The following is a 16693-nucleotide window of genomic DNA, read 5'->3' on the forward strand; positions in this document are numbered from 1 at the left end:
GATACTGTGTAACATTGCTCTTAAATTAAAGAATTCTCCTGCTATGAGCATCAATTCTGCTAAACAGCAAATGAGCTTCCTTGCATCTGTTCTGGAATCATATGAAGGTCTAGTAGCTGGCAAAATTGGAAATTTTGAATTGACCAAAGAAGACTACGACCAGATTGATCCAGAAGAAATGGAACTCATAGACATTCGCTGGTGTTTGGCAAGTTGCATCCGCAGAGCTCAGAGATACATGGAGATTACTAGGAAACAGACCATCGGTGGACCATCAACTAAGCTGGGATTTGACAAACCCAAAGTGACATGTTTCAAATGTAAGCAAAAAGGTCATTTCAAGAGAGAATACAACAACTCTGCAGTTGATGGAAATGAACATCCTTTCAATGATGATTATTACCGAAAGGCGATTTACCACCGTAGCAAAGAAGAGCCGAAAATGATTGAAAATAATCCCAAAGAGAAGTCAAGAGCATGTGTTGTAATCCATGATGATGAAGGGTGTGATTGGAGTCAGATTCTTCCAGAAGAAGATCGTGTTGATAATCGATGTACAGCTCATGGCAAAACTATATCAAAGAGCAAATATCATGTTTTTGTTGCTAAAATTAAAGAGAAAACCAGAAAAGAGATTCTGAAGGAAAAAACATACAGAGAAAGAAACATTGCTGGAAACAGAATTGATGAAATGCAAGAAGAGTATGAAAATGCTGTAAGCAATAAAAGATGGGACAAGAAGCGAGTGTGCTATGTCAATAGAGATGGTGAACCTGTTGTTCACAAGAGGGACATAATTCATGATGATGTTCTTTTAATAATTCCTCGATCCAGCGAATATTATTCAAATGCTACAAAAGATAAAACATATGCGAAAAGGCTGGAAAAAATCATAAGACATGCCATGACATCAAGTTTGAGGAAGAGGGATGAAGAAAGAATGAAGAAGAATGTTGAAAATCTAGTGGATAATTTGAAGAAAGTCACTGAGGAAGAGAAAGTTGTGGTGAATGAAGAAACTGTGAAAGTAGCTGTTACTGAAGAACATCAGGTTAAGAAAGAAAAGAAGAAAGAAGAAGAAGAAATGAAGAATGAGAGTTTAGTTGCTGGTGATGTTGGTAATGATGCTGGTGTTGGTGAAAAAGAAAAGCAGAAAGATGCTGATCAGACAGATGCAGCGGAGAACACCAAAGTGCCAATCACTGAGGTAAATTCTAATTCTGAAATCTTAAACAAAATCGTTGAACAGTGCAAGAAATGCATGGAACCATGCAATGCTTGTACTGAAAAAGATGAAAAATTCAAAAAAAGAAATCTAGAGTTTAATAAAATCGAAGAAGTTTTCAAAAATAAATGCAAAGAAATGTTAGAAAACGAAAAAGTTTTGAAAGACAATGATGAAAAACTTTCTAAAAAATGTAAAAATTTAGAAAAACAAAATGAAATTTTGAAAGAAAAGATTTCGAAAATGACAGAAGAATGTTTATAAAAGGAAAATGCATGTCAATAAATGGAAAAAGAATATGATTCAATAAAATTGGCTTATCACATTACTAAAAATTCATATGAAGATGTGAAAGGTTAAATGAAACTTGTTCAATCGAGATTGAAATACTCTTCTGAAACAACTGATACGCTTAAGCGACAGCATGGAATAAAGCAACAAGTTGTAAACTCTTACATTGAGGATGTTGCTAAGCTAAAGCGTCACATTGCTGATTTAGAATAGGATAACAACAAGTTAAAAAGTTATCATGCGTCATCATATGTGCTTGAAAGAATTTTCAACATAAAACCGGGTGATGATGATTCTGATAAAAACAAGAAAGGCATTGGCTCAGAGTTTCATCAAGTTCCACCACCGGAAAAGTTTGCATTTTATGATGATGAAAAGGTCGAAAAAGCTTTTAACATGGTAGATCAATTGCCAGATAACATTGACGTAACCTATTCCAAATCTGATGATTCAAGTGATTTAGAGGTGGTAGGTAAGGTCGTTGAAATTGTGTTGAAAGAAGAGTCGGTTGATACAGAAAAATCCGAATCACAGGATGAAAATGAAGGAAGTTTTCATGAAGAATATCTAAAAAACTCAAAATCTGAGAAAAAATTGAATGATGATTCAAAAGGATTGGTTTATACCATGATTGGACCGGACAAATTATTCTTAGATGTTGTATTCCCGATTCAGAATGTGATTTCAGAAAAAATTGATAAAGTTTTCAAAATGGTTGAAATTGAAAAATCTGAAATTCCGAAGTTTGCTGGAAAGTGTCACAAAACATTTTATAACAAACCTGGTTACAAGAAGAAAAAACTTGAAGGCTGGGTTGGGTTATAAAAGGAAACAAAATTGGAAGAAAAATGAAATGTCAAATTATCAGACAAAGATAAATTTTGTTCATGGAACATGTTCAGAAGAAGAGAAAGAACTCCAATTTAGACGACAGTCTAATGAAGAGTTCTATGCTCAAAAGAAAAAGCAACAACAACAGGTCAAAGATGTCTCAAAGAGAACATGTTTCAAATGTGATCAAACAGGACATCTTGCTCGCAAGTGTCCAAATCTGAAACCTGTTGATGTTGAGTCGAAAAAGAAGTCTGATGACGTTGAAAGACTGGAATCTGAGAATGTGTAACAAAGGTCAACCAGATTTGATTCAAAACAAACTTGGAGGTACAACACAAACAAGTTTGCTTCGAATCAAACTTGGAAATCAAACCCGAATAGGTTCGATTCAAGACAGACCTGGAATTCTCACACACCCAACTTAAGAACAACACAAAGTTGGAACACAACTGTCGATGCAACAAAATCAAACGAGTTTTGGAAACCAACTACTGTTCAAAATCAAAATGTACAAAAAGATTCACATTTTTACAAAAGAGGTACTCCAAAAGGTCAAACATGGTCTGCTAAGAAACAAATTGCTTCGGTTAATGACAAAAAAGTTGAAGTTAAAATTGAAAAAGTCTTTGTACAAAATGACAAAGATTTTCCAAAGTTAAATGATGCTTATTGTGTTGAAATGCCTAAGGTCAAACAGACATGGGCTAAATTGTTCAAGTAATTGAATTAAGTTGAATGTGCAGGTGCTTCAGAAAGAGGACAAAAATCAAATCAACGGAGGAAGCAGTCTGGCACGAAAGGAAGAGGCTGCTAGTCACTGCTACTGTTGAACAAGGAGTTTGTTTGATTTCTGTACATAAATAAACAATATTTCAAAACCTCTAAAAATTGAAAAATTTAAAAACCAAAAATATGTTTTTATTTTGTCAAAAATTTGAAAAATAAAAAATATGTTTGTTTTTAAATTTGTCAAAAATTCAAAAAATTCAAAAATTTGTTAATTGAATATGCCCAAACCCTCACGGCGGAACAAACATAATTAATTTCACAAGATTGAAAAACGGTTTTCAAACTGTAAAAAATCAATGTGTTGTAAATCATGGGGGTACATTTGCAGAAAATATAATGTGTTGCAAGATCAGTGCACGAAAAGCAGAAAATGGATAGCGAGACAAATCTATCAGTGTCGGTTTGTCAAATTTTCTTTAAATGGTTTTGCATTTTAGGGGGAATAATATTGTCAGAAAATCCAAAAACATTAGAAAATTTGAAAAACCCAAAAACATGAGAAAATGAAAAAGAGTTTTTGCGTAAAAAGAGGAAATGATAGTACATTAGTAGACAATCACAGTACGCTAAAGAAATGGAATGTTTAAATGTGATAAACGGTCTCACTGATGATATGCCCATAGGTTATACACGTTTAGTAGATTGTTTTCGAGATATAAACCAAAATATCAAATACTTGCTTATTTCGTGGGGAACATCTCTCGGATATATAGGTAACCCCTGAAATCTTGTTTGAAGGGCTTTCTATTTCTGACATACTAGGTCTTTGTATGTGATGATATCTGGGGTATTATACCTGGATATCTGATTTTGCGGCAGCAATAGCCTACTCCTCGTATAATGCTATGCACTGCTTTAATCTTAAAGCTCACCCTCAACATAAAAAATGATGAAACATTGAAAAATGCTAATCATGTGCTATTGAAGAAAAGATCCCCAAACGGGACACACCTAAAGTCGAGCCATCATCTCTCTGATTGAACGGAAGTTCTAGCCTAAGCTCTCATGGTCTCGCATTACCCGTTTACAGATATCATTAGTGTACATTTACCTGTAAGACTGAATATAGGAGTCTAGATACGGGAGTATATTCTGAGGTGGGACACGCGGATAAGTTTAAGTCCTTAAAACACTAATCCGTATCTCGATTCGATTGAACTTTGTGTGAAAATTTAAGTGGATCAGTATACTGACAATCTAAGTGAATCGTTTAGAACTTAAAGTGTTTAAAGCTCAACAGTACTAGTGATTAGTCATAAACTGATATGATCCTCTGACGCGAACTCAAATAAAAATATTGTCTGTAAATATGTTTGTAAATATTTGTTTACTGCTTTATGTTTCAGCAAAATACAAAAAGATTTTGATTTCTGCTTTATTTTCGACAACCGATGTCTGAGTGCTAAGTTTCAAAATCTAAGTATGTTGATTGTGTTTCTGAAAATAAAACAACCATTAATTTCAAACTTGAAGTTTTTAATCAAAAATCAAAAACAGTTTGTGGAAATCTCCAAGGTCATTAAGTTGGACTTGGATGATTAATTATGAGGGTTTTGGATGCTCAAATTGTTAAAATTTGATTGTGAAGAGTCAGTTTTCGATCCTGTTTGCTAAAACTGTTAAATCTATGAAGATTGTTGATAGGGGGAGTGAATTAAGTATTTCTGGATATATTCATATTGTAATATCTTAGAGCCAGATTCTTGATTAAAAGTTTGTAAGAGCCAGGTAACAATTTCTGGACAATTGAATGTTCAAAACGTTGTTACGTATAAATGTTTGAGTGTTGCAGATGTGATTCCAGATTACGATCCCGACATCTAAGTCTAAGGGGGAGTCTGAAGACGAGCTCGATGAAAGGGGGAGCTTGTATCCAAATGCCAGGCGTCGATCCCAAAAGCACAGAAGCTTAATGAAAGAGGGAGCTTGAAGAAAGTGATTTTGATAGAGAGAAGAAGATAAAGATTGATGGATGCTTACGATGTTAGATACTTTGGAAAAGAGTGAGAAGACTGAAGATGTGTCATGCTGAAGACTCGACACTGAAGACTTCGTCAACATCCAAGGGGGAGTCTGTTAGTACATATGTCTGTCGACTTCATCTTGTATCGAGTCTTGTAACCAGATAGGACAAACCAGTGCTCAATAGGCTAGAAGTTAAGGTTTGTGGGTGTGATGATCATTTCACACGAAATGGATAAAGACCATTTCGCACGAAATGGAGAAACCCATTTCGTACGAAATGGACTTAGGTCATTCCGTGCGAAATGCTTTGCCTATATATAGTGGAGCTTAGGTTCTCAGTAGTAACGGTTGGATTTTGGTAGCGAAGCTCTGTCAAAGTGTCACGAAGGTTGTAAAACGTTGTTATATCAATACAAGTGATGATTAAAGTGAATCAAGCTGTAATCAAGTCCATATCATCGAATTCCGCCTTTGATTCGGATCAAAACTCTTCTGAACGACTCATTTAGGGCGTACAACGTTCCTACACGTTCTCGCCAAATGCAATTTAAAACATACTTTTACTACAAGTTAAATAATTATTCGACCCGTTTGGCTCATTTATGGAATTCTCCATTTCTAATGACTACCAAACGTTTCTCTATGCTTAATTAGTTCGTTCAGTGTGGTGATGATCATTATCACTTCGACTAATACAATATCTTACTCTAGAACACAATTATGAACGATTTCAATATTAATTTACTCAATGTAACCAAACAAGTTACATACCTTCAAAGCACACCCTCCAAACGTGCGTCACCACCGACTTGTCCGCTCGACGCTCCGGTTTCCTTTGCTATAGAGTTCAATCACGTCACATTTAGAACTCTTTGATTTACATATAACGCATAGTTTACCAACTTGTATAAGTATGCGTTTTTGTTCGTATTTCATCATTTAGCCTTCTCTTAGGAATTTTTACAAACACTTTAAGGGCAGAATTTTACACCATTCATTATCAAGTTCATAACTTGTTATATAGCCAAAATTAACATCAATCAGACAATTTCATATAAATTTTAACATCAATAAACTAGAAATTACTTCATAGAAATCAGATTACACTAGAACAATAACCAACATCCTAGTGTTTATCAAGTTCCCACAAAACCCACTAATCACCTTCATTGGGGTTCATGGAATTCACAAGAACTAAACATGATTTCAACACATAATTGTCTAGGGTTCACTCCTAGACACAATATTGTTCCTATTCCATCAATATAACATTCATGTAACAACAATTTTCGGATTCTCTGAGTTCATTCAGAAATTCAAGTAGAGATTTCCTATAAAATTCACATACCTTATAACCCCTTTTCAGAGGAGATCACTATTTCACACTCGGATTTTGATTTAGAACTGATTTTGACCTTCAATTTGTGGGATTTAGCATGAACTAGGGTTTGTGAGGGTTCTCCTAGTCGCCCCTGTGTTTCAATCGAACCCACCACACACACAAGTGTGTGTTTTAGGTTTAAATTATGTTTTTATTAAAACTAATTTCAATTTAAACACTTTTGGTTCCTCTACAATCATTTAGTTTATATTTTTAGTGTTTTTAACCCACTTATAAGTCACTACAAGACTTTTATCTAACTAGGTTATTTTTAATCCTAGTTAGTTCACTTATTTATTTACCGACATTTTATTTAAAATAAAAGATTTACATTTTCGGGGTATTACGTAGAAGCAGCTGCAATAGAAATAATGTTAAAAGTGTCACTTCATTTATAAATGTACAGACTAAAGATTTTTAGGAAATAAAAAAAATCAACCTGAAGATGAGATATATCACACTAATGCTCCCCCGAACACAAACTTCTGCATCTTTTACATCCAAATATTTGTAAAACGATGTCACGACAAATGCAAAATAAAAAAAAAATTCTGGTTATACAACTTTCCTAAACAAAAAAAGAAACAGTAAGAAGATTTACAGTATTCAATTAGGGACGAACTGATACAAATCAGGGTTTATAATCTTTAACAGAAACCACAAAATTCGGATTTCCGCACAACATAAACAACAAAATAGATGAAATCGCAGTACACATAGACAAATTTCATCTAAGAAATACAAATAGACGATTCGATAGAAAAATTATAAGGATATAGGACAGAAAATTACTTACTTTAAGATGAATCGCTAATAGATGAAACAAAAGCCGACAAATCGAATGAAAGAAGAAGCGGCACGGTAAATTATAGAATTAGATCTAGGGTTTTTCATCTGCAACATCATATAGAAAGGAATGTGTAATCTGTTTATGGAGAAAAAACTTACCTATTTCCAAAAGGAAAGAAGATTGTAGGAGAAGGAACACAGCCATACCCTGTTTTGGTTTAGGGTTTTAGAATAAGAGGAAGTGTAATCATTTGCCGCTCAAAGGAAAAAAAGAGAAGAGTATGAGATGCCATGTGGCATCAAGTAGCCTAAGTATATGCCATGTGGCCTAAGCTTGTTTTGCTTTATTAATATTTATAGATTTATAGATTAGTATAAATATTTTCAATTTCATCCTTTATACTTTGAATAATATATACTTCTACCCCGTTAAATTTTAATTTGATTTGATTTTTCATGTCATTCACGGTAACATATAGTACCATCACTTGCTATGATGCTAAAACATAATCTATTTTGAATATTACTTCATTTTCAACGAAATTTGTACCGGAACATTGAGAAAAAACTAAACAAACCTGGTTATAATATAAATAGTATACGTCTTTATGCCATTTAACTTATATGTTGTTTGATTTTTCTTTAAAAGTTGCGTTCATCAACTTAGAAAAAAAAAACCTTTTAACTTGTATGTGGTTTAATTTTTCTTTAATAGTTTGTGTTCGTCAACTTTAAAAAAAAACTTGTATACACAACAATATTCCAATATATATTTTATTAAAAATGGAGTTGTATTCAAATTTTATATGGAGTGTCTATGTTGTACCGATACCATAACAAACTAAACTGACATTAATCAAATTCCCATCGCATCGCAACCAGAGAATCCCTACTAGTATATAATCTAAATATTAATGATTGCATTAGAAGAACCATACCCGAAATCAACCTCGATGCCCGCCAAATCAGCAATCTGCGTAAGAGCTTCCTTCCATAAGTTTACGTTGCGATCCGTCCACCTTGAAGAAGGTTTGATATCAATGGAAAAACTTCCTTTTTGCTTCCTAACATCTTTGGGCTCAACGTGATAGAAAACTAGCAGAACAAAATGATTACACTCCTTCCTTTGCTCGAGGATGAGGAGTAGCTCATCAAGGCATCAAGTGGATGTTGCATAATTCTCTGACAATATAATTATTGATGCCTTAGATGCTTTGATTGCTTTCTCAATTTCAGGTTTCTGTTGTTCACCTTTGTTGATTTCTTCATCTAGAAAAGTAGAAATTCCTACTCGTTTTAATCTATCTTATAGATGATCGGTAAAAGAATGTCGAGTATCTTCGCCTCTAGGGGGGTCGGTATGAATGCGGTAAACCCTTTGGGGATTTAGAATCACCGCTCGGTGATTGAAAGCCGGCCAGATTTATTTCGGTGAATGGGGACATGCAAAATTGGTGTATAGTCACCGAAGGTGAAGAAGAAGGAAGGGAGGAGAGAGAGGAGAGAGAAGATAGAGAACCAATCAATTTTTTTTAATTGAGTGGGTGTTTGAATCATTCCTAGTGTTTGAGTAGAAAATGGGGAGTGAAAGGAGGGAGTTGACATGGCATGAGATTATTGGATAGAGAAAACTCAAACACGCTAAAGTGTTTGAATCATACCATCCACCCTAAAGCTTACAAAAACATCATAGCTGCAAGCTTCATGACTTGCATAGAAAGAAGCCATAACAGTAGAGGAAGAGTCGAAGGCAATGAACTGCGGGAAATGAAGTTGGGAGGTGAAGGGACGAATGGGCTTGGTTTCTTATGTTACCATAAACGACAAAAACAATATGCATATGATGAAAATTTTCAAGTACTAAAAAGATACCCCGACACCTACCATACGACGAAGATTTTTGCTATCTAGGTAAAACTAGATTGCAAAACTTAAAATATGCTTGAAAATATGTCGGATGTCGGGTCGTTTGGTCGTACGATCACGTTATTTGGTTAATTACGACGAAACACGAACGGACGTAAAAAACGATCCAAATTACACGATGAATGGAATTTTAGCATGCAAATCACTAAAATAAAATATTTTAATGATTACAAAAATTTTTGGATGTCTGGATATGTTCAGAACGTAAGATATGCGCGTAAATGCAAACTTATGCACTTTTTGACGCTTTTAGTCCCTGATTGACCAAATAAGTTTATTTTCGCATACCGAACCCCTCAAAGCCTATTTCTAAGCTATGTAAAGGATATTTAAGGTATGTTTAACTTATGATCAAGTTTCGAAAGGTACGTTACTATTTGTGTAACACCTCGTGTTTCGAAAGTCAAAGTCAAAGTCAAGATTGAAGTCAAAGGGAGAAAAGATTGCTAATTGCGATCTGTCTCTCCTTGCTCAATCCCTGTTTTGACTTCTTTGACTTATAGTTAGACTATTTTATGTTTTACGTTAGTCGTATTATGTGGAGTAATTAATTATAATCGCAGCAATTGACAAATATTTACCACTACAGATCGCTTTACGACTGTGAATGATAGGAAGTAACAATGCGATAAAGTTAACTCGAATTACGCATTTTGGTGATTATTATACGAGTGTGTGTGTCTTATGTGTTACTTGTGCATGTTTATTTAGGGTATGTGTGGTAATCAATCGAATCGCAATCAAACTCATCGCAATCCAATCGCAATCGCAAAATGAATATGAAATAAGGATGATTATATGTAGATATACTATGATAATTGGTGGCGAAAAGACAGCGCGTGATATGAATAGCTGGGATTAAAAGTAATTTGAATAGAAAACTCTATCGTATTCGCATGGCTCGCAATCGTAATCGAAACATCAAAAATCGTCGCACTGAGCACTTGAACCAGATGCCAGCCGGCCGGATTGCCATCCGACCGGGCTGCCATCCGACCGACCTGTCATCCGGGTGTGGTGTCATCCGACTGACCCACCCTTTCCACTTTTGGAATCCTATAAGTACCCATGTCACTTTCATACTTACTACTTTTGGCAACTGTCTGACCGACCAGCCCGTGCTCCTCTCCTTTTGCTCGATTTCTCTCATTTTCGGTAGCACTACGTGTCTTGAGCTCTTCAGGACATTCACTATTGATGAACGTAACCTCCATGCTATCGAACCATTCAGGCATAGCGGTCACTCCTTCCTGACCAGTGAAAGACTTTGGGTGACAAGAAGCAAAGTGTTTGTAGTTAAAGGTAACAAGTTTAGGCTGGATCACTTTCGAATCAACAAAGGAGTTAGGGGTATTTGAAGCTTGAATTTCAGTCACAATCTTGGGGACGATGCAAGCAATTTGATTGGCCATGAAAGCCATCATTCTCTTTTGCGAACTGATCTTTGACTTCTTGGATGAGTGGGAAAGTTGACGAGATGACGACATCTACGAATTCAAAACGAAGAATGGATGAGACTTTAATCATAATGTTTGTTTAGGAAAAACTTGTTTTCATGAATGCACCATATAGCATTTTGTTTCACATAGAATTTCACATAGTATAACATGAATTATCCACATAGAGTAACATGCAAAATGGAAGCATAATAAATTTAGTTTGTTCATGAAAGAGTATCATTGATTGTTTTAGATTGCGGTGATAGTGTGACTCCTAGCTTGAAATGAAGATAATGCTAAAATGTAAATCAAATAGAAATTGAGATAACATAAAAAGAGATTTAACGTAAAACATGGATTGTCACGGAACGTAACATACGACACTTCCAAAGTAAATCGAAGTCCTTCTCGAATTAAGGAAACGTGCTTTGGCCTAATAGACAAATACTCTCATCGAGGAGCGACTAACGATATTTGTCCTTCCAGTTACTACACATCCTTAATCGATTGGGAAAATCGAAACTTTGGCGAGAGCAAAAATCGAGGAGTGGGACTAGTTAACAAGATACGAGTTTCACCTCTTACTTGATAACATCGTACCTTAACGTGGTTGGTACTTATCAAAAGATAAGGGTCCATTAGAATATGAAATGGAAATCCCCTTCAAGGTTTGGATATCACTCCTAACTTGAGAGTAGATTTCGTGCAAAAATCAAAATATAGTTGAGTGAAAGTCATCACCAAGTGTGGGAATCACCCCTATCTTGATGATTCGTTTCGATTGTGTTACATGAGTGTCTTCAAAGCCTCCAAGTGTATTGTGTTAGCCTTAGGAAAAGCATGTATATTAGAAGTCTAAAAGAAAGTAGAGGGAAGCAAAGAAGATGGAAAGGAAGTTGTTTTAAGCAACACATAGTGAATAAGCTCTTAAACTATAGACTAGGCAAGGCATTCCTAATTCCCTATAGTTATGGCTCTGATACCAATCTAGTATCAGAGTACTCCTACTATAGACTAGGCAAAAGTAAGGCAATCCTACCTAATTCCCTATAGTTATGGCTCTGATACCAATCTGTCACACCCCAACATGGCGGAAACATCGGGATGAGACGAACAAATTGCTCAAAACAACATAACACTATTTGTGACAATATTGATTAAGTCAAATTTCATAAATGACTAAAATGTCATACATTGTTCAACATGATCAAAACATAAATCAAATTTCAAACATAGTTTATTTTCTAGGTGAGTTTCTAGTCCACCCAAACTTGCTTCTTCATCATCTTGTCTATCAACCTGCAACATGTATTAAAATAAAATCAACAAAAAGTTGGTGAGTATACAAGTTTGATACATAGCATAGTAGAATAAAACAAGTTTTGAAGTTGCTCAATATCCAACATGAAGAGGATGACACTAGCTACCACTTTTCAACATTGTTCAAGTTGCTTTCAAATATCGTTCAAGTTGCATATAATGAAGTTGCACTCAAAGAGTGTTGAAGTTGCATTCACATAAAGTTGCATCCAAGTGAAGTTGCACTCAAAGAGTGTTGAAGTTGCATTCAAATAAAGTTGCATCCAAATGAAGTTGCACTCAAAGAGTGTTGAAGTTGCATTCAAATAAAGTTGTATCCAAATGAAGTTGCACTCAAAGAGTGTTGAAGTTGCATTCAAATATCGTTCAAGTTGCAAAGAATGTGGGGTTACAAGCATCAAATCGTTTCATGTTTAAATGTTAATAGAGTGTGATAAAAACAAGACTCAAGTGTTGTGTAATTTGAATATGGAATACATGTTGCGCCCAAATGTGTTTAAAACGAAAATGGGATCGAGTATACTCACAGTGGTTGCGTTGCGATTTCTTGTAAGAACATGCGAGTAAAGAATGAGAAACTAAGAGGACGAACAAAAGTGATTAACCTAGATATGAAATACCACATACGGATATCATTAATATTTGTATGTTAAATGTAATACTTAATACTTATGATTTACAAATTGATTATAATTTATCTCCTTTTTACATTTAATCTAATAAAAGAATTATAATAATTTTTCGATCATTTATGTTTTTATTATGTTAAAAAAAAAATAATCTGTTAATTATTAATTAAGGGTTTTAAGGTAATAAACTGTTAATGTTAATGGTAATTAAATATTTTAAGGTTTTTTTTTATTAAATAAAAAAAGAATCTATTTAAAGCTAAACTACACATTATCAATTTGTCACACAAAACAGAGAGACAGTTGGCCGGTTCGAACCCATACCATTTTTGCTTGCAGGAATTGCAAGAATGAATACTAATGTTTTAGACTGTTGTTATCAACCCTTTCGACATTATACAGAAGTTTACTTTTCGTTTAAAAAAAGTATGTCTTTTACAAACATGCAGGTTATATATAACCAGGCCAATTTGTTTGAACTATTGAACTACATAAAGATAACAAGTAACCATAAGGTAAAAGGAAGGTATACCGAAATGGTGACAACCCAAGTCCGACGTAGCTCTGGCGAAACGGTTTACTCCGAGGGCTTCGGGGTTTCTCCGGTTGAACTCCGGCGATCTCGGTTCTTCGGCGAATGTTCTGATGGGTTGCTGGTTCTTCCGGCGAGTGTGTGAGCTATGCGAAAAGGGGTTGTGAGATGTGTGGGTGTCGTAAACAGATTTGCATGGGGTGAAAACCGTGATGATGGTTCGGTTTATATAGTGTTTCGCATGACTCGTAAACTTGGCAACGGTCTCATAATAGAAACCGGTTGGTGATTGATCGAAACAAGGAATGATTGCGGTGATGAAAAAGGAAACGCGGCAATTGTTGTTGTCAATCTTCGACAGTCAGCGGAAGAGAAGGAAAGGATGCTTGGTCAACGCGGTTACGGAATTTTAATGTTTCATATGTGCAGTTAGGCCCCTGCGGTTTGTTTAACTGAACTAACTGAGTTTATTAACTTGGTTAAGGCACTTATTAGGATTATTATCAAACTTAGTTATCTAAGTTTCTATTAAATAACTAACCAAGTTACTAACTTAGTTAACTTTATTAACTAACAAAAATGGGTTTTTATTATTTATATCTTTTTTTTATTTATTTTTTTTTATTTTATTAATTTGTTTAATTATCTAGTAAATTCTATAATTATTTGTTTTAACCAAATTTTGGGTAATTCACTTAATTAACGTACGAATTCCCGATTTTTGTACGAATTAGGGTAATCTCTTGGTACGAACTTGTTTCGAGAGCTGGAATTAGAATATCTTTCCACTGCTTTCACATGTTTGAAATAGTGTAACGTGTTTTCAAATGTGATAAGTCGCGCGCACATAACATAGAAGTACAACATGAATATGCTCAAAACAAATGTGTTTTCATTATGATTTCAAGTCTCGGATTACTATTTGAAACAAAATAGGATATAACGAGAGTACAAATGTCTAATTAGAGAAAGTAAAATACGACTAGCTATAATTAGAAGGTACAAAAATGCGAAGCGTTACAGTCTCCCCTACTTTAGGAGATTTCGTCCTCGAAATCTTTAAGAGGAAGGCTGAACGAAGGGGAACGAAATGATGGTTGCTCAATGAAACATGAATGTTGAAAAAAAAAATAACATCAATCGTGACGGACTTCCATCAGGTGTTGACATCAATGTCTTTATTGTTATTTTCAGCTGAACCTGGTAGTGCCTGATGTCGTTCTTGATTCCATATAGGGCATTGTGGACGAAGATGCGTTGTATCCCCACACTTGAAACATGCTCTAACATTGTTTGCTAGGTTAGGGTTTTGGGTACGCGGACAATGGGCAGTATGGTGACCAAAACGGTTGCACAAAGTGCAATGGCGACATGGGGTATAGGTGGGATGGTGATAGTTGCAAATGGGGCACCTTGGCTGAGTCCCGGTGTATTGCCTCTTAGCGTTTCTAGGTGTATTAGGGTTTGGGTTTCTAGCAGGTACAACCGCGTTGCAAACAAGGTCTTGAAACTGACGTTTCTTGCCCTGATTACCACTTGGTTGGTGGGTAATTTGGTTGGCTGGTCTAGCAGGGTGATTTGGGTTGGTGGTTGCAGCAGCTTGTTTGTCGCGAACGCGATTGTTGTTCAAACTAGCAGCGAGGCGATAAACAGCCTCGATGTTGTCGAGCTTGGCTGCCTCAATAGTATCTCGCATGGTAGGAGGTAAGCCGTTGAGGTATTTCCTGATCATGCGGTCAGTGGTGAGAACGAGGTGGGGTACAATGATGCTTAGTTGTTTGAAACGAGTGGCATAGGTGAGATTGTCGTCTCCAACTTGCTTGAGAGCCCAAAATTCTTCCTCAAGCTTTTGCTGTTCATAAGGAGGGCAAAATTCTTCCATCATGAGTTGTTTCAATTCTACCCAAGACAATGCATATGCCAGTTCGTTCGAACGAATGTTCCTTTCATTTGTCCACCATTCTAGGGCTCTTGCTTGGAAGACACCAGTAGCACTACGTGTCTTGAGCTCTTCAGGACATTCACTATTGATGAACGTAACCTCTATGCTATAGAACCATTCAAGCATAGCGGTCACTCCTTCCTGACCAGTGAAAGACTTTGGGTGACAAGAAGCAAAGTGTTTGTAGTTAAAGGTAACAAGTTTAGGCTGGATCACTTTCGAATCAACAAAGGAGTTAGGGGTATTTGAAGCTTGAATTTCAGTCAAAATCTTGGGGACGATGCGAGCAATTTGATTGGCCATGAAAGCCATCATTCTCTTTTGCGAACTGATCTTTGACTTCTTGGATGAGTGGGAAAGTTGACGAGATGACGACATCTACGAATTCAAAACGAAGAATGGATGAGACTTTAATCATAATGTTTGTTTAGGAAAAACTTGTTTTCATGAATGCACCATATAGCATTTTGTTTCACATAGAATTTCACATAGTATAACATGAATTATCCACATAGAGTAACATGCAAAATGGAAGCATAATAAATTTAGTTTGTTCATGAAAGAGTATCATTGATTGTTTTAGATTGCGACGATAGTGTGACTCCTAGCTTGAAATGAAGATAATGCTCAAATGTAAATCACATAGAAATTGAGATAACATAAAAAGAGATTTAACGTAAAACATGGATTATCACGGAACGTAACATACGACACTTCCAAAGTAAATCGAAGTGCTTCTCGAATTAAGGAAACGTGCTTTGGCCTAATAGACAAATACTCTCATCGAGGAGCGAATAACGATATTTGTCCTTCCAGTTACTACACGTCCTTAATCGATTGGGAAAATCGAAACTTTGGCGAGAGCAAAAATCGAGGAGTGGGACTAGTTAACAAGATACGAGTTTCACCTCTAACTTGATAACATCGTACCCTAACGTGGTTGGTACTTATCAAAAGATAAGGGTCCATTAGAATATGAAATGGAAATCCCCTTCAAGGTTTGGATATCACTCCTAACTTGAGGGTAGATTTCGTGCAAAAATCAAAATGTAGTTGAGTGAAAGTCATCACCAAGTGTGGGAATCACCTCTATCTTGATGATTCGTTTCGACTGTGTTACATGAGTGTCTTCAAAGCCTCCAAGTGTATTGTGTTAGCCTTAGGAAAGGCATGTATATTAGAAGTCCAAAAGAAAGTAGAGGGAAGCAAAGAAGATGGAAAGGAAGTTGTTTTAAGCAACACATAGTGAATAAGCTCTTAAACTATAGACTAGGCAAGGCATTCCTAATTCCCTATAGTTATGGCTCTGATACCAATCTAGTATCAGAGTACTCCTACTATAGACTAGGCAAAAGTAAGGCAATCCTACCTAATTCCCTATAGTTATGGCTCTGATACCAATCTGTCACACCCCAACCGATGGCGGAAACATCGGGATGAGACGAACAAATTGCTCAAAACAACATAACACTATTTGTGACAATATTGATTAAGTCAAATTTCATAAATGACTAAAATGTCATACATTGTTCAACATGATCAAACATAAATCAAATTTCAAACATAGTTTATTTTCTAGGTGAGTTTCTAGTCCACCCTAACTTGCTTCTTCATCATCTTGTCTATCAACC

At 35.5% G+C, this 16693-nt stretch overlaps 1 protein-coding gene across 1 annotated transcript; it reads right to left on the reverse strand.

Annotated features, from left to right (window-relative positions):
- Nucleotides 1–14276: 14276 nt before the first annotated feature.
- On the reverse strand, nt 14277–15440 carry LOC110875559. Its single transcript, XM_022123755.1, has one exon. It carries the CDS (start codon nt 15438–15440, stop codon nt 14277–14279), a length of 1164 nt encoding a protein of 387 aa, XP_021979447.1.
- Between the last annotated feature and the right edge of the window lie 1253 nt (nt 15441–16693).

Source organism: Helianthus annuus, chromosome 9 (genome assembly GCF_002127325.2).
Source record: "Helianthus annuus cultivar XRQ/B chromosome 9, HanXRQr2.0-SUNRISE, whole genome shotgun sequence".
NCBI classification, from domain to species: Eukaryota; Viridiplantae; Streptophyta; class Magnoliopsida; order Asterales; family Asteraceae; genus Helianthus; species Helianthus annuus.